Source organism: Fulmarus glacialis, unplaced genomic scaffold (genome assembly GCF_000690835.1).
Source record: "Fulmarus glacialis isolate BGI_N327 unplaced genomic scaffold, ASM69083v1 scaffold29117, whole genome shotgun sequence".
Lineage (NCBI taxonomy): Eukaryota > Metazoa > Chordata > Aves > Procellariiformes > Procellariidae > Fulmarus > Fulmarus glacialis.
The window spans coordinates 1-19,091 of NW_009225569.1; the positions used below are offsets into that span (position 1 = coordinate 1).

The 19,091-nt window shown below is 41.6% G+C and overlaps 1 protein-coding gene across 1 annotated transcript; it reads left to right on the forward strand.

Annotated features, from left to right (window-relative positions):
• Positions 1–5,913: 5,913 nt before the first annotated feature.
• Positions 5,914–18,833, forward strand: UBAC1 (UBA domain containing 1; the record flags this gene model as incomplete). The annotated part of the gene is made up of 9 exons (XM_009582532.1): positions 5,914–6,034; positions 8,154–8,227; positions 9,497–9,604; positions 10,683–10,785; positions 11,513–11,621; positions 13,079–13,310; positions 14,424–14,510; positions 15,425–15,563; positions 18,092–18,833. Coding segments are annotated over 9 exons (1,089 nt in total), but the record flags the coding sequence as incomplete, so codon positions are not given.
• Between the last annotated feature and the right edge of the window lie 258 nt (positions 18,834–19,091).

The following is a 19,091-nucleotide window of genomic DNA, read 5'->3' on the forward strand; positions in this document are numbered from 1 at the left end:
GCTGGGGGGGAGCGGCGAGCCCGGGGCGGGTGTGAGGCACAGATAGCGCCGAGATCTCGGCGTTCCGGGCTGGGACTGAAAATCACGGTCGGGGGTAGGGCGGGCAGGTCCCCGTGTGATTTTTCCAACGCCCTGTAAATGTCTCTTTTTTTTTTTTTCCTAAAAAAAAAAGAATCTCAAGTAAACAAGTGTTCCTTTGTTCTGGTTTCCTGGTTTGCTGTGTCTGCCAGCCCCCCGAATTATGCGTAACTGTTCCATATAGAAAGAAAATGCCTGTTTCAAGAGTTTTGTGTGTTGGAAAAGGAGGATTTGGGGGAAATTACTTTAGTTACGTAATTTGTCGTGTGTTTGGCGGTAGTGTTAGAGATCACCAGCTCCTGCGTGCACTTTATGAACTGGTGAACGTGCGTTGCGAGACTGGTGAACTGGCTTCTGATGATTTCCCCTCAGAAATTATAGCCTGGTTTGTTTCTTGTTTCTATGTAAGAACAAACAAGGAAAGTAGTAACTGTGGTGGAGAACTCTTTTTTGAAAAAGTCCTAGTACAGCCTTACCCTGTGTTGGCACAGTAGCTAGTGGGATATTCGGTAGGGAGATAATAGGCTCTTCTAATGCTCTCCCTGTGCTCTAAGCAGTAAGGTCTTAATGGACGTGTCCAAAGGCTAAATTACTAATCACTCTCTGGAAGAGAAAACGTGTACAAATGTATAGGCACAGCCTGTAGAAGTTGAGCTGGAAAACACAGGCTCGCTGTACTCGCATCTCGGTTACCACTGGTGTGTTGTGGATGTTAAATGTTAAAACCAGTGGTTTCAAAACTATTGGACTGAATTTTGAAGGCCTGCCATGACAGTGTTTTACTTTAAAGCAAAAACGTGATTGACAACAACAGCGTGTGAGGTTGTGACCCATGACCAGGACTGTCCTAAAATCTGTCGTTCTGGAACCAAGACAACGTGGTCTGGCAGTTTGAGTCTCAACCTGCTGAATTTCTTGCCGAGAGCTTTGCCGAGAGACGTGTCATGTGGAAGAAGCAAGAGCCTGTACTCCCATCTCCGGGAGCGCAATTTACTGAACCACGTTTAATAGTATTTTTTGTCTTCAAAGTCTTGCAAAGACTTTTTTTCATAAAACACAGTTGCAATAGGAGAACATACCTGTAATATGTAATTACTTAACCCCCATTTGGAGGGTAAAAGGTTTTATTTTCAGAATGAGCATGCTGTGAAGTAAGGGCGGCCAGCAGCCCAGGTGCCCTCTGCCTCGGGCCTGCTAGTTGTTTGGTTTCAGCTAGAACCCCTACACGTCACGGGGCACACTGCTTTTCTTGTCCCGTAGTCTTTCTAAGTGCTTTTTGACTTGGGGATGAGAAGGGCTGCATTTGGGTTTGCTTCATCTGAGGTAGGTGTGATCCTTCTTGAGGGAAAATGGGGGTGCCTTGCTAAAAGCAGTGGGGTGCAGGGCTCCCCACACTGTTACAGTCCTGGAAGAAGTCTAGTGCTCCCCTCTTGTCCCCCTTCAGCGCAGCTGAGTGATTAAGGAGAAGAGTGGTGCAAAGACTGCCAAAACAGGGTGGGGTAATGATTACATGCATATGTACAGAGCTGAAAGGCCTTTAATTATCAGGAAGCTTAATTCAATAGATGCTTGCATTGCAGTGCGAGTCAGGGCAGAAGACAATTGATAACTTGGCATGATGTTTGATTTCATTCTCTCTGCTGCTTTGTGCTAATGGTGTGGATTTGCATAACCATTATAGATAATATATAGTTTTATGGAGGGGGAAAAATAGAAATGGAAAAATCATGACTCCTGATCATGGGTATGTTGCAATGAATCTTGATAGCACCTTGAGATAATTTATGCAGCCATCTCTTGTAAGATGCTGATTATTATGTTCCCTAATGTCTTTGAAATCATTCTTTCAGGAAGCAGAGGAAGATAATATTTGTAAGAGATTTGAACTAGGAAGGTGGCCACTTTTCCCTCCATAACATTCAAATGCTTACTGATCTCTGAAGTGTCACTCTTTATGTCTTTTTTTTTTTTTTGCCTGAATTTTATAATTTTTTCTTGTTAATAAAGGAAAAAAAAACACCCTCCTACTAGTTTTATCTCTTGACCTCCAACAATTTAGTAGTGATTACATGGTGTTAAACTGCTGCCTTCAGTAATGCTGTCTATGTATCTGTGAACAAATACCTGATAATAAGTTGTTTCCCTTCCTAGTTATTTTTTAACGCAAGTTTCACCATCAAAGTGTTCGCTTGCCCCTGCGCAAGGCCCCACCACCTCAGCAGGAGCAGGCCCTGAGCTCTCCTGTGGTTTCCTTAAAAAGCAACTGTTCATTTCAGAACCAGAATTGAGAAGGGTCAGCTTAACCACAGAAACTCAAGCTTAACTTAAATATTTTTATGATCCATAATTCTTGTGCCCAGCGTTGACAGTCCAAGTGCGGCACTGCCTTGGCCAGAGGTGCTGTAGACAGTCCTGGTTCTCATACTTTTATCACAAAAGACCATTGCTTCTGGCTGAGGCTCAGCAGTGTTTCTGAAATACTGATGTAAATTGCGGTTGTGCACTTGGAATGCACAAATGTGGGCTGTATGTGTACGTAAGCTCTACCTGTAATTTTCCTGGCAGCATGGGGCAAGCTTTTAATGCGTCTGTGCTTATGTTCCCCTTTTCCTTAAGCTGCCTCAGTGATACTCACCTGGGTTTTAAGGTATGATAAGGAGTATCTGTGGAACAGAGGTGCAAGGTGCTAGTTCTCAGAGTACAAAGATAAGGTAGGTTCATGCCCCTGGGCATGTTTTGGGTGCTTTGTGAGGGATACAGATGGTTTAAGCCACCCAAGCTCAGTAGTAGGGAGTGTCAGTACTGTTTTCAAATGTTTCTGTTAATAAAAGCAAACAAAAAATGCTTTTTCTTATTTTAAAAACAAACAGAAAGCCTTGTGGTTTACCAGGATTCCAGGCTCTGCAAATAGCATTTAGCATCACCAGGGCTTACAAGTTCAGCAGTTGCTCAGGCACCTGTGAACAAAGGTTTCTCACCTGCCCGGCAAAGCAGCCTGCCGTAAACTCCAGTGTTAAAAAGAAATGCAAATATTTATGCTGGAAGCAAAACCATGAAACAGCAGATCCCCTCCTTACAATCCTTTTGTACAAAAAAATGCGAGAAGGCTCATCTTCCCCAGCTTGCTGCACCTCTGATTGCTGGGGGAGCAGCGCTCGTTAACCCCAGCCGTGTCCCGCAGTGCCCTGGGGCAGCAAGGTGCGCCCCGATTTCTCGGCTTCAAGGTGCACCCCGATTTCTCGGCTTCCTTTCACTTGTGTGACAGATGCTTCCTCTGCACTGCTCAGGGAATTCCTCTCCCCCTCACTGCTCTTTCTGTGCATTACCAATGCTCTTTCTCTGGGCAGGAAGATGTTTTCAGTTATGCTTTAAAGCATTGCATTTAATACAAAAATACTGTATTTTGGCAGATATGGTTCTCGTGAAGCAAGATTCCACAGTGAGATCTGATGGCTAGTGGTGGTAGTTCCTTGGTGGGCTGTTGAGAGCTCGTAGAGGCATTGCCTGTTAAGATGGCCTTTCTATTTCCAGGGCATGTTAAAATGTTAAGATAAGTATTTCACTCAGCACTCTCTTTGACATATATCCCTTGTTGTTCTAGCAGTTGTTGACAAAGTGGTTAGAGGAACAGGAAGTATGAGTAGGTGTCCACAGGACTTTTCTTTTAAAACAGCAACTTTTATTTTTTCACTTACACTTTCACTTTATTAGTATTATGATTGCACACACACACACACCCCCCAATATGTGTGCTAGGGAAAAAATGGCTAATAGGTCTGTGTCGTGTCCCATCCCGTCCCGCCCCAAACATACACCTCCCAGCTCCCATTTTCAAGTTCTTCCTTTTGGGGTCTGCCTCTAAGGATCTGTAACAGTAATATTTTGAGCTTGTGTGGAGAGATGTTCCACTGATGTACTCTTACGCATTTTGGGTAACTTACCAGATCAATTACAGGAGGTCCTCCCAGCTGCTTCTAGGCTTTAATGCATTCTTTGGCTTTCGTTCAGCAGTTAATATGCTGAAGGATTAGGTAGAAGCTACTGTTATACAAAGCAGGACTCAAACGTTCTCGCCTCAATCTTATTGAGACATCAGAACTGTACAGAAGTTCAGATGAGGAACTGAAGAACCGTGTTGAAAACAAGTGCATTATGTTTGGAAAAAGAGCAGGTAGCTGACTTTTCCATCAGTTGCAGTCGCAACAGAAAAGATGATGATGGACTAAAAGGATTTCTTTGAGGGAGGCTGGTGATACATATTATGATGGACAGGACTAAATGCTACATGCTAAATGCTTCAAAGTGAAGCACTGATTTCAGTGGGGTTTCTGCAAGTGTCTCTGTTATGTGAAGGGTGAACACACTCTTCTGCAGACATGGTAGAAGTGGCTTGGTAGAACATATATTGAAAGAAGTGTCATTAAAAGCTGTTTTGTGTGAGCAGAGCAGGTGAGGTCAGTATTAAGTGTCCTATTTTGTGGCGAGAACAGCAGCATCAATTTCGTGGTTTTGGTAGGTTATTTTTAATTTTGCCTTTCTGGAACTGCAACCACTATGCTTTCTTTTTCCACTCTAACAAATTAGAAGCTTCTAGATGCACTGATGTAATGTTCTTGAAATCTATCACTGTGGATCTGGGAGCCACTCTGGTGTGAAGATGAGTCAGTTCAAGGCCTGTGTGTGCGCACACACTTTTTTTCAGGATTTGAATTTGATTTCCTAGTGAATGAATTGACATACAATTTAGAATTGTAGTAAGAAATTGAGCACAGCATTCACATGTGAAAAATCTACTGTATGCTGATTATTTATAGTTGGGAAGAAAAGTTGTGAATGTAACTTTTGTTCAGCACTTCCAGCAGGAACCCAGGTTAGGGCTCCAGCAGCCAAATCTGTTGGCTTCAGCTTGAAACAAGGTGCTGCTGTTTCCTTCCCAGTTTAAGGTCAAGTATACCAAAATCACTGCTGGCAGTTGCTTCTTTAGTTTGACGGTGTGTGTAAGTAATAATTATTAGATGAAGCAGAGAGTCTCTCATCTATTTTGACACTAGTTACAAATGAGAAACATACTGCATTATTATAGCCTTCGCTTCTGTAAAACCACTGGATGCTCTTTGTAGATTTGCGTTCTTAGTTCATGATACTAATTGCTAGCCCCAGACTTCTCACTAAGAGCGAGTGACCTTGGTGATCTGTTGCAGCATTAATGTAGCTGTGGGTCCTAGAGCATCCTTGCTTTGCTCCAAATCTCCGTAGGCCTGAGTATAGGACCAAGGACTCAGAATAAAGTGTGATAGAGATGTACTGTACTGCAGAAGTATAAATCCACTCGCATAGGCTGGTGCCCTTGAAGGACTCATTTGGGGCAATTGGGCTGTAACGTTAGGTCTTTGAAACTGGCTATTTAAAGAAGTTTTTTAAAGCATCATAATCAGTTGGAAATTAAATCATAAATCATAGAATATCTCAAGTTGGAAGACATCCGTAAGGACCATCGAGTCCAGCTCCCTGATGCAGCTATTAATTTAACAGCATCAAGGAAGGAATGCTAGAATCCTTCCTTTTGTTAATTATTCTTCCCAGCCAGGAGCTTGGGTATGCAGGTAGAAACCTACCACAGTCAGTATCATTATAGTACAATTCAAGCCACAGTTTCTTTAATAAAATACATTCTGTGCACTGGCCTCTAGCATATTGTGCTGTTACTTAAGCCATTAAGAAGCTAGTAAATGATGGCGCAGTTTGTATGTGGAGAATCTTAAGTGCAAAGTGCAGGGATTCATGCAGTAGGCTTATTTCTGTCTTCTGATCTTCAATATTTATTATCTTCTGCAGTGTGTACCTGGGAGCTTGGAGGATCCAAAAACCGTGACACATCATAAGTTGATACATGCTACTTCTGAGAAGGTGCTGACAGACACAAAAACAGTGTTGGAGGAAAACATTCAAGATAGAGGTGAGATTGTCTGTTTTTTAATCCTATCAGCCTGGAAACATGAGATTGTGTTTAACTATTTGGTGAGTTCCAAACAGTAGCCTTTTTAATATCTACTCTCTGCTTTGACATAGAAACTAATAAGGTGGCAAAAAAAGGAAGAGGAAAAAATACCTTTTTTTTTTTCCCCCCAGAGAAAGCACCTTGAGCAGTTTGCTTTTCTTCACTCTTCCTTTTAAGAGTTGAAAAGGAATTAGGAGCGTTCATTAAGTTGATAAGTTTAAACAGATTATTTTTATCTCCTTTTAAAGGAATTTTTTTAAACCTCCAGGGCAGCATTTATCCTTCAAAATGATTCAAAAACAGTAATCGTGGCTGAGTATTCCAAGACAGACAACCCAATGCTTTTGGGGGGTTGCTTGAGGTCTCCAGGTCAGGCAGACAGATGTTTGCTGAATTGTACTTGAATGTCTGCAGTTTAGATCTCATTCTGTCCTCTGCAAATGTCGGTCAGAATCCATCACGCTATAGTATCACCGACTACAGTAGGGTATGTGAGATATGTATTTGCTCCTGAACTTTAAAGGTGTAAAGGATTAATGTGAAACAAAAGAAGATCTAAAGATGATAGGTGGAGTCATTTTTTACTAGACAGCTTAAGCTAACGGCCCCTTCTGGAGATAAAGGGCAGTGGTGCAGAAAGTGAGAGAAGCAGGACTGCTGTAGACTGAAATATTGTCTGAAGCAGAAACTCAGCAGGAGTAGAGTTCATGCAGGCTGGAGAAATGCTGCCATGAGCACGAGCAGTTTGGTCTCTTCTAAGGCAGCGTCACCTATCACCTTTAGAGCTGAACAGGAGCTGAGAAGTGCCATCTTAGGCAAAGGCGAGGGACAGCATTTTTGCTGATTGGTGGTGTATTATTTCTAGGCGAGGCGCCGGCTCCTACAGGGTTTTGAATTGCAGTTTGCAGCAGCGAAGCGGTATTAACTGTGTAGTCATAGTAAGCTGTCAGGCGAATGCCTCTTCGCTCCTTTTCCCTCTGCAATGTGCTCTACCTTTCATGTGCCTTGCTTGTCAGGGAGACAAGATCACAGCCAACAGCTGATTGCCACCGGCTGACTGCACAGGGCAGCCAAGAGTCAGCATGTGGATCCTTTCACGTTCTGATCAGCTGGACAAATGAGGGTTAACGGCCTTCACCATCTGTTGCTCTTGGCTGTTATGTGCTGAGCCAGACCAAGGAAACTTGTTGTGCAAAGCATGCTTTGTTTGCTTTTTACCTGCTTAATACAATGGACTAAAAAATGCACGTCAGGCCATATCTGGCTGAAGGACTGCAGATGCTGCACAGGCCTGTTTTGGGCTCTAAGCAGTGCGTCTGCATCTTTCCACCCTTAGAATGTATGTGGTAGTAACTGAGGTGCTAGAAACTTGTAAAGCATCGCATGATCTCTAGAAAAAGGGTGCCTTGTAAGGGGAAAGTATTAGTCTTAAAAGCCCGAAGCAAGCTCGTGCCAGGTGATGTGGGATATCTGAAACTGAAGACTTGTTTGCCCTTGAGACTTGCCCTGGTGGGCTACCAGTGATGCATCCCTGCTGTAGACCGTGAGTCGCTCTACTGCCATTCACACACAAAGGCGAGCTTCAGCCTGATACTGGAAGTTCTTGTTGAAGCTTGGTGCTTGCCTTGCTGCAGTTGGAAGGCCCCAGCTTAGACCAAAAACCATCCGTGGCCTGTCTCTACTGCTTCATTCTCAGTGGAAGCACTGGAAGTGCTGATGCTTTCTTATTATCATGAGCCAATTGCTGTACTATTAATGTGCAAGACAACTGGAGCATGTAATACGCTTTCTTTAATGGTGTTGTGTGAGAAGAAACCAGTAACAGTCAAAGCGTAACTAATAATGGACCGTGTTTTGAATTCACTGTGCACTAAGGAATTGCCAACACTGAAGGGGAGTGTGTAAAGTCATACAGGTTTTCAAGTGTGAAAAAGGTCTGATGCTACAGTGGAATTAACACAAAATTCATCTCCAGGAAAAACTGAATTTGTGAAGTATGTTATAAGAAGTAAGCGTGAAACAGTGAAACTGTTTTCACATTACTTTCTAATGTATTTCAGTATCATTCTCTTTCTAGACGTCTTGCTTTTGATAAAGAAGCGTGCGCCACCTCCACTCCCCAAAATGGCAGATGTGTCAGCAGAGGAGAAAGTGAGTTTGAAAGACTTCTCGACTTGGCTGTTTTGATTAACTGCTTTATTAATGATATGCAGAAGGATTACTGTGGTGTACTCTTTTTACTTGTAGAGGCACATGCTGCCAGTTAAATTCTAGGGAAATTACTTCATATTTCTTCCAAACATTGAGGAAGCTGATTTTACATTTTTAACTTTGATTGTGAGAACGTTTGCCTTAGAATAAGACATGCAGATACACTCTGTGGAAGTGGTATAGGTTTGATCTTTGAACAAATGTCTAATGACTGTGTAAGTATAGTTCAGCAAGTGCCTTGCTTTGTCTCTGTTTGAAAACCTGGTAGAAATATGTTGACTTGCTGTCAGGCTGTCATCTATCTTTAGCTATTGTGTGGCTTAGAGCTGAAGTGTTAGTCCCTTACTATTCTTTTTTAATTTTATTTTATTGGAATGTAATTTTTACTGAGGGTCAGGGATGCCAGGATGATGCTTATGCACGAGTGGTACTGCAGCTGATGTTATCGCATAAACGCTTTGAACAATGCTTGCGCTTGACATTGTGAATTCTTAGGTCACTCTACTTTGTCCCTGCACAGCTTTGTTTCTTCTTGCTTCCTGTAGGTATTGGTGTATGTCTCTGTATCCCTTCTTGTAGGTATTGGTGTATGTCTTTCTCTTCAGTATGGTCTTGCTGTGCAGAATGTCACTGTAAGAGCATAAGTTATAAGACTGGGAAATATTTATAGTTTGTACCCTGCTATGTTTTGTCCTGGACTGTAAGCATGTACTGAAAATCCAAGGCACCATATATCTCTGCATGATACTTGCAAGCGGCGAAGCACTTCCAGTGTTAAGCAGTTAAGTGTTAGTCTGTGCACAGTATTGGTACATCTCTCAACAAACCATGGGTTTGAAGTGAGCGTGCTATGAATAGACCATGTGGAGCAGAATATGGTCCTGGACACCGAGGCCTCTGAGTTCTCTCCGTGTTTGATGCATCACTTTCCCTCTTTATGCTGGAATTTCCCTGCGTGTTTAGATAACAGAAATAGGTATAAGGACTGAAAGTGGGGCAACCCCACAGGTCCAGTTTTGCTCTATAATTGCAAAATGATACTGGTGCTATTAATCCATTGTATTGCTAGACTGCTGTTTCTCTTAGTTGCAAGTTACAGAGCACTGCTTGATGCCTTGGTGAAGAATATGAAACTGCTCTCCGCTATGCTGTGTTCTCTGTTCTGTGGATAATGGGTTATGAAACCTGATCGTGTTTCCTATCCTCCAGAGGAAACAAGAGCAGAAAGCTCCTGATAAGGATGCTATTCTCAAAGCAACTGCAAATCTGCCCTCTCGCAATGTAGATCGCACTGTGGCCCATCACAACATGAGGGATGTAAGTATTAGACTTGACTTTAACTCACACACTAATGTCCAAATAGGCTTTTATCTTGTATAACCTTTTCTCTTACATGTGAATGTGATTCTCTTTTCTCTATAAGAGAAATTCAGATGTATATAATGTATATTAAAGTAGATAGTTTAAGATTTAGACACAGGTCATACTATTTAGTGATAATAAAACACTCTATTCTAAATTATGATTTAAATGTTTTGTTTGTCCATGGGAAAGCCTCGGTAAAGATATTCAAGATCTGGCAAATGTGAAGTTAGGGCGTTTTATTTCTTCAGTCTTAAATAGTTCAGATGTTTGGAGTGGTTTTTTCTCTTCCATGGTTTTGGAAAGGGAAATTGGGCATAAAGGTTGACTTCAGTAATTGAATGCTGATAGCATCTGTAGTGCTTCTAACTGTCTTCAGCAATGTGGGGACAACATTTACCCTTCTGTACTAGTAGGGGTATGAAGCAGCAAATCTGTTTACATACTGCATGCTGTCAGAGTGCCCTAGTAACCTAAAGGGGAGAGATGGCATTTAAGCTGTTCAGTGGCCAACATGACCTACTGAGCGTGGCATTTTTAAAAACAAATGTCCAGCTGAAAGGAATTTGTGATGCTTCAGTTTAGAAAATAGCTTTGATCTATGTTGTTCAAATTTAGATTACTAGAAGGCAAATGGTAGACCAGGAAGGCTCATTGGGTCACAGAAAGCAAGTAGCACTGGAACGGAGCTACTGTGACTGTCTTCTCAAACACTTCTGCAAGGTGGGAGTCAAAGTGTTTCTGTGAAGCAGTGAGTTTTCTTGAATACTGCACATCTTGTGGTGGTACTGGGTGGCAAGTTGTGGTAGAAATAAAAGGAATTTCTGCTCAGTAGCTTTCACTTACATGTAGCACTCCACAGGAAAGGCCCAGTGCTTCCTGAGAGACTAAACAATGAAAATAAAGCCCTAATAAAGCAACCTTCTGCACAGGGGGCCAGACTACTGCTGAGATACTAACAATAGATATATTAAGATTTAATGATGGCTGGTAACTTCCTGTCTAAATGTTTTGACAGTTTCCTTTCTTGCAGTTCCAGACAGAGCTCCGGAAGATATTAGTGTCTCTCATAGAAGTTGCACAGAAATTGCTAGCTCTGAACCCAGATGCAGTTGAACTGTTTAAGAAGGCAAATGGTATGAACATATCTTTATAGTTACTAGTTCAATCCTGGGATCTTGTTTGCTTCCACAGCAGAAGAGTGGGCTTGCAGAGTGAAGTTCAGACCTTAATGTAATAGCAAAGCTCCTATAAACTTTGTGGCAAAGATTTCACCTTGTGGTTGTATAAAACCTATAGGTTGTATAAAACTTGTGAATTTATAAGGTCCCTCTGGGGTGGATGAGAAGTTCCATTTAAAAATATAATTACTAGTAGTGAAAAAATTGGAAAACTTCATGAGTTGCGCTTTAGGGATGGTAAAGAATAGTTGAAAATGCACAAGGAGATAGTAAAATGAGGAGAAAGTGTAGCTGTTGATTCAGTTTGTAGGAAATGCTTGCCCTTGAGATCTGCTGTAACCAGATCCAACTTACTTTCTAGTTAGATGATAAATAGATCTTCAGTGAATCTCCTATATATTTACTTATGTGGAAAATACCATGGTAATGTGAGAGTTAGCTGTCTTTCATTTGAGATCTTGAACACATCTGGACAAAGTCTTTGTCCTGGAAGAATCTATCTAAGCCTGACCAAGCTGAGTGCAGCAAATTAAATGATGAGATAGCAAATTCGGGGCAGAAACAAAAGCAGGGATGAAAGAGAAGAATGGGGTTTGAACTTAACACATGCCATTCCATTGAGAAAGGGTTTTATTTTAGCTTGAAGTCAATCTGAACATTTTTTTTTTTTGTGTATGCGTAGCCATGCTGGATGAGGATGAGGAAGACAGAGTGGATGAGATAGCTCTGCGACAGCTTACAGAAATGGGGTTTCCAGAAAGCAGAGCTGTCAAAGCCCTTCGATTAAATCAGTAAGTTTACTCAGCACACTACCTGTAAATTACTTGATATGATTAAAAAAAAATTGCGTTTTTTTTCTAAAGTCTCCTTATGTGGGTCACCTAAAACTAGGTTGGAAAAAGCATTAACTCAAAGAACAGTGCTGCCTCAGGCAGCGTGCAGGTACAGATGACATAGGGAAGGGGAAACAGTGCTGTACTTGCTCTGGAAATAATAGCTGGTCTGCAGTTCACAAGGCTGCTAGGCTGGCACTATTTCCAGGTATTAAACTCACATTTTCTTCCGCTTTAGAATTTAGATTTTACAGAGAAAAAAGCAAACCTAGCCCATCCACATTGGTCTTTCAGCTGTAGAAAAATACTTTGTGCTGATCTTTTAAAAGCATTCCAAGAGTATTGTAAAGTCCAGGGGAGCAACTGTAGGAAAGTAGGAGGTAATGTAGTTCTTCTCGTGCCCTGAGAAGAATGAGCTGTGCTGCCTCACTCCTGAGAGGGGTTTGTTAGGCCATTCTCAAAAATTTCTAATGATAGAGAATCCACAACATATTCCAGTCACTCTTTTCCAGTCTCTCTCCCTTGTGGCTCAGAAAGACTTTCTCCCCTGATATCCTCCATCTTTCATGTTGTAATTGAAAAGCCAAATACACGAAGGCTTTCCTTTCCTTTCTATGAATATGTAATAATTCCTGTGTGTCAAATGAAATTACATGTTCAGTTGCCCTATCGTTATCATTGCTTCCTCTGTATTCATTGGGAAGAGATGTGTTGGGGTGCTTTCAAGATCCCTTAAATTGAGCACTTGCACTGGGTAGCAAGTGGCCATGTTATCATCGTCATGTTCTGTTCCCTTGGGCTGGTGTCTCCTTTGAGGGGTCACAGATTTCTTCTTAAGTCAGAGTGGGGGAAGAACAGAGTGGTACGTGTCCAAGTGCAATTGCCTGTGTTGAATTTTGCTCTTGCTCAGGGCATATTGTGCACATGTAATGTTTTTCACCCTCTTTTTTTTTCTTGTGGTGTTAATGGCATTCCTTGATCACTGGATGGATGTCTGAGAGAGATCTTCTTAAGAAGCAACAAAGCAGCTTGCGTCTGAGATGTGGTTCCATGTAATTTTGGAACATGCTTTGTTTGTAGTTTTGTCAACAGTTGCTAATAGTCAGTGTTTGTCGAAATAGTGTTGTGAAATAAAGCAGATGATGTGGAGAATAAGGTGACTCCCTTAGAAATGCCTTTTAAGATCTGGGTTGCAGCTGTCCAGGTTGGACTTCATTCCTCTCTCTTCCTGGTTTCAGAGAAGATGTGAATGAATGCACAGAGAATTAAGGTGCTCTGAGATTTGCTCCAAAACTTTATGACCTTTCAGATACTAATTAACCTGCAAGTCAGTATACCATGGGAATAAATGCAAAGGCAAATGTATGTGGAACAGTACTGTACATCTCATCCCTGTGTTTTGATTTGCTTTTCAGTATGTCAGTGACACAGGCCATGGAGTGGTTGATAGAACACGCAGATGACCCTACAGTGGATGCTCCGCTTCCAGGTCAGACTCCATCAGAAGCCACAGCTGAAGCTGGTGCATCCTCCGCTGAAGAGACTGCGGGTCCTAGTTCAGAAGCAAGTGGGGAAGAGGCCAAGGATGAGCTGACAGAAATATTCAAGAAGATCCGGAGGAAAAGAGAATTTCGTCCAGACCCACGAGTACGTGCTGTTTATCTCACTATTTATGTAACTGTTAGGATTGGAAGGAACTGTGTGGGCACCATGGAATCCAAATAAATGTTTAGTTAATAAATGAAATTAAATGGGTAGATGTATATTATGCTGGCTTGACAGTATTTTAGTGGAAGTCTTTAGGGACTGTTTAAATTCAGGTTGCTGAAAGGGATATTACCTAATTACTGCATCCCTGTCTCAGATAACAGTATCTAAATTACTGACATTGTTACTTCTGTACCTGAAAATTAATTGATGGGACTGAAATGAGCTGCCAGACTCCTGGCATTGCTTTTTAAGACTGCTGTCTGGGAAGGAAGGGTTGCAGGACAGGAGTAGGTCCTTTTGCTGTAGAAAAGGACAGAAGGGCATTATTGTATTTAGGGAGCGAAGAAAAGTATCACCAGCAGATTTAAGTCTTGCAGCAAATGCAGAAGTTAGCCTTTTTTCAGAACACAGTATTAGCTGAAGTGAAAACATGTGTTGTTATCACACTGTAAACTCACCAGGAGGTGCTCTTCGGAATCCAGCACTTTGCTTTTACAAGTAGCTGTTTCTTGTGATTTCGGTCAAAAGCTGCAAAGGTATTTGATGAGCTGGGTACAATTTCTAAATGATGACACATTCTCATAGCAATATCTAGGTACGCTTGTCTAAATACATAATGCTCACTAGCAATATAATAATCCAGGAAGTAAAGTTAAATTGAGTGAATAGAACTACAAGTGAACGTGGAACTTGATCTGTCAGTGAGATGTGAACAAAGGCTTTGTGACATGAGAGAAGTTCTAAAGTAAGGTGTTTCTGTCCCGCTCTTCTTTCTACGTCCGGTACACTTGCTCTTTGCCTTGCATTCAGCTTTCAGTGTTGAGGATAGGAACTACCTTCGCTCTTAAGGTTTATTCTTCTTCCATAATAAAGACACTTTTGATATAGAGTATTTGAAAAGTTTGTAGATAAGATTACTTAGTGCTCTACAAATGGAAACAATGGGGTTTTTTACCCCACAAAATGCTCCTGCGTAGAAGGTGAAAGAATTGATTGTTCTCATTTCTGTTTTAAATGTTACACTTACTAAGCTGTGCAAATCTCATATAGGCTGTCATTGCCCTGATGGAGATGGGATTTGATGAAAAGGAAGTGGTAGATGCACTCAGAGTAAACAACAACCAGCAAAATGCAGCCGTGAGTACAATGTCATTTCTGTTCCTTACTGCTATAATAGTCTGCTCAACTGATTCTTTCCATCATTGAATTGGTGGATGTTTTCATGTATCATAAAGCCCAACTGTTACTGGAGATGAAATGAGCGCTATATATTCTGTGCCTCTTTCAAATTAGATCCACAACTAGAATACAAAGGTTTTGGACTTCTTACAGGAACTCGGCGTGCATGCGGTTGAGGCTGATCTGATTGGGATAGCATATGTGGATTTTTCAAAAGCTTTTGAGAAACTCCCTCACCAGACTCTGCAAAAGAGATTATGCTATCATGAGAAAGGAAAAGGTATTTCCAATAATTAATAACTGAGTAAAGGACAGGAATAAATATCAAGCAAGAGATTCAAGCCATGCAGTGTGTAAATTGCTGCATTCTGCAGCAATGCCTTCCACAGTTTATGGAATCAAAAAATATTAACGTTTTCAAAGATTGATTAGTCCCCTGCTAGTGGATGATATGTTAAGGAAAACTAAGTGGACACAGCTGACAGCCAAGGAATCTTCTCTTCTTAAGCATCTAGTGCTGGCTACTGTTGGAGGATATTGGGCTGGATGGTACTTCAGGCTGACGCATTGTAACCATGTTGATGGGGTTCCCTTGAGGCAGTACACATGTAGGGTAACACACATCTTCCCTGAGCTTTGAAACATCCAAAGTTGGTATAATTTTATTGCCATACCAGGCACTGCTGCTGTTCCCGTTGAAGTAAAGGTGTGGGAGCAACACACAAATGAATAGTAATCTGGTGTGAAATGTATAGCTCGGTCTTTACTATGAGAGGAAAAAAAATTTTTACCATGCCACATTGTCAAAACTTTTGAGACACTTTCTAATGGAACTAATCATGGAATCTGTTGTGCCTGGTGATTTCTTTCAGTGTGAATGGCTGCTGGGAGACAGAAAGCCTTCTCCAGAGGACTTAGATAAGGGAATTGACACCAATAGCCCTCTCTTCCAAGCCATCTTAGAAAACCCAGTGGTACAGTTAGGGCTAACCAACCCTAAAACGCTACTAGGTAAGTCCTGCTCGGATACATATACACTGTCTCTGTAGTTGCTAGCAAATAAGAGTAGAGACTGGATGATGACAGCACGCTTTGTGGGATAGGTGCAGCTCTGTACCCTTTTCCTCACTTTCAGCAGCTGTACAGTTTGTTTGCTTCATACTGCAACTCAGCTAAACCCAGAACAGAACTTGGGGCTGTCCCAGAAATGATACTAATTCCCCAGGCTACTGGATTACACTTGCTGAACTCAGAACTTTAATAGCTGCTGGCTGCAATGCTTTTGTGGATTTAGGAGACCTTTTGTGTGCTGCCTTTTGCCACGAGAGGAAAAATCAGGAATGTCTGTCTAGAACTCTGATTATTTCACAGAAAAAACAAAGCTGTCTTCTGCTGTACAGCTTAGTGTGTGCTGAGGCCTTATCATTGAGACAGAAGGTAACTTGTGGAAGAGTAATCGAACAAGAACTCTGAGCTAAGGCCTTGCCTATCAAAGTTGAGATAACTTTGTGAAAATATTGCTTGGGTTTCAGCTCTGTGGTAAAGTCTGTGTGTTCGTGGTCAGAAAGGCTGTGAGCACAGCAAGTACCCAACTGATGAGCCTGACAGTGAAACATAAATCTCTGATGCATTGGTCTCTGATGCTGGAGGACAATACAGAAGAATGACATTGGCTCTGTGACATATATAAAAAGTTTTGCATTTAGTCTTTGGCTTCAAAATTTATTTGAAGCCATGCTTTTAAATAAAGGCAGCTCTTTCAAGAGAGCTTTTAAAAATACTACTTTAAATGTAATTAGGGGAGTTTGCAAGCCTTTACATGATTCAAGAGCAGAACCTTTCCACCCTGATTTCTGAACAAATGGTCTCTTCATTTCCAATGAGGGTTCCACACTGCAGCTCAGAATATAAATAGAAAATGAAATGCCGTTATATGTGCTTGTCAAGCTTGGATGAACATCAGAGAATATATTCCTAACGATACATCTGCAAGTTGCTTATGTCACAGATTTTAATAATGAATGTTTGCATTTAATTAGAATGTTGATAAATCTTTAGTTTTAAGCTCTTGAGTCTGAGTAAAAGAGTATAGTTGAAGTGGTGAAAGGTGAGATCTGTACTTTTATTCTGGGCTTTTCTGTAGGCATGCTGCATGACCTTGAGCAAGGTATTGATGATGAGCCTTTCAGAGGTGCTGGGTACTTACAGCTCCCACTAATGTCAGTTGGAGCTTTGTACACTAACACTCCTGGGAGAATTAAGACACTGACCTTAGTGCCTGTCTGCCAGACTCTTACAACACTGACATTTTGGTGACTTCTGAATAGGTCAGATGTGCAACTGCTTTTTTTGTCCAGTTCCGTAATGGCTGCTCCAAATGTCCAGTAGTCCAGCTCAGTGTCTGTCATAAGGCTTATAAATTATTGCCTGAACCATTCTTCTGCCGAATTTGCAGCTTAGCCCTTGCAGTAGCTGTCTGGTTCCTTCAACATAAGTAGAAGAGTGAAAATTAGCACATTTAAAAAACCAAGCCAAACAACAAAGCTTATTGTAAAGACAGCTGTGTATAGAAAGAAAAAACTGCTCTTAAATATTTGGATTGCTGTCACTGTTCAGAAAGGGAGGTAATTGTTCTGCACAGCCAGCCTTTCCCCTTCTGCCTGTGTCTAGGCAGGTGGAACTGGCTACCTCCTTGACATCTTCTACTCTCCAAACACCAGGAAGGAGAAAACACATACTGCTCAGAGGGAAGATGCTGCTTCCCTCTGGCTCCAGGGGCCTCCGTGAAAAGATAGAGCTCTGAGATTTGGGGGCTCAAGAGGCTACACTTATGCTGGCTCTGCTGCTTATTCCTGGGTAGTCTTTGGCATACCTGCTGCTTATTTGGCTGGCTTAGTTTTCTCTTCAGAGATGTTACGAGAGAGTAGCCATAGGACAGCCAAAGTGCAGCATAGGAAAGCAAAGGTGACAGAGACAAGGGGGTGACAGTGCTTTCTATGAACTGTCTTGGTTAAGTACCAGGGAGGAAGAAGATACTGGTGCAAGAACTAGCCATTAAGAAATCTAGGCTGGGATGTGGAAAATCTTTGATCAGAAAGGAGAGTCTTCCCATAGGAGTACTGGCAGCAAATGACCCAGTTCTAAGATGAGCTTTTGTAAATGGATGAATTGCATAGCATGTTCCCTGCTACTGCATGTAGACATTTGCTAAGGCTTTAGCTCTTCAAACCCATGTCCTTGAGGTTTTGTAAGATGGACTATAATCCAGGCTGAGTATTTAATCAGCCTCTGTCTGCAGTGAATTTAATGCTGGGGAGTGGGGAAAGCATAACAGCCTGTAGCATCCCAGGCTGTGGAGGTTTAGGAGTGCAAGTGGTAAATGTACGATGTGTATTCCCACCATTTTTCGGTGGTGCTTGCCCACTGCCTTTGATGAGCTGTAGCTATTTCTAACTGTCCTGTTGTTGAAGCATCCCAAACATTGAAGCCTTTGCTGACTAAAGGACTAATTGAGTGTTGCAATTTCCATCTCTTGGCAGCCTTCGAGGATATGCTTGAAAACCCGTTGAACAGCACTCAGTGGATGAATGATCCAGAAACTGGGCCTGTCATGCTACAGATCTCTCGAATCTTCCAGACGCTGAATCGCACGTAGAGGGGAATGCAAGTCCACTGTGCCACTTCCTACTGTTTCCCTTGCTTCACCTTCTCCTCAACGGGAGGATGCGTGGATTGTTTGGGGAGGGGGGCGGATGGAAGGGGAAAGGGGGAGATCCTGTCTGAATGGGTTTCTCACACGAGAGCTTGTGTAGTTACGGCCAACTGAAGTTAATTGCCTTGTGGATTTAGTGTTAGTGGAAGAGGTTTGAAGAATTGTTTGTTTTCATGTATTAGGTTTAAAATAAAGTACATAAAAAAAAAAATAGGAAAAGGTTTTGTGAAAACAATTAAGAATCTGATTGTTGGAAAGAAATATGATAATGCTTGTTAAAAAGGCCTGTGACAGTAGTTTTCTAGCCAGTTTTGCTAGCATCTGGCTAGTGTTTACAAAAGGTCACTGACCACTAGCATAGGATATTAATCATCTCCATACAGTATTAATTTATGGCTATATCAAATTATAAAATGCTTTTTAAAATTGATTCTTATGAAGTGTTTTTTTAAAAGTCCAAATATTGGGAGAGCAAGCACATTTCTATCCAAACTTGTTTATCTTGCATTATAATTTAAACAGAATAATTCAGAGATGGAATCCTTTTAATAAATAGCATTACTTTTTCCTATTTATTTTCTGCGTTAGTGTTGTTGCAGTCCCACAGTGGTTATACTTGTAGGAGATTCTCTGTCAGCTACATTAAAGATGCGGTATCTCTTTCACAACAGAACTCGCTACACCAAGACTTGGATTCTCAAGTAGGCTGCAGTTCATAAGTTCATCCTCTGCCATGTCCTAATGCAAGGAGGGATATACTCACGTAGTGGGGTTTTTTCTACTTTTATGTGCACGGTTTTGCTAGGGGAGACTTTTGGTTTTTTGAC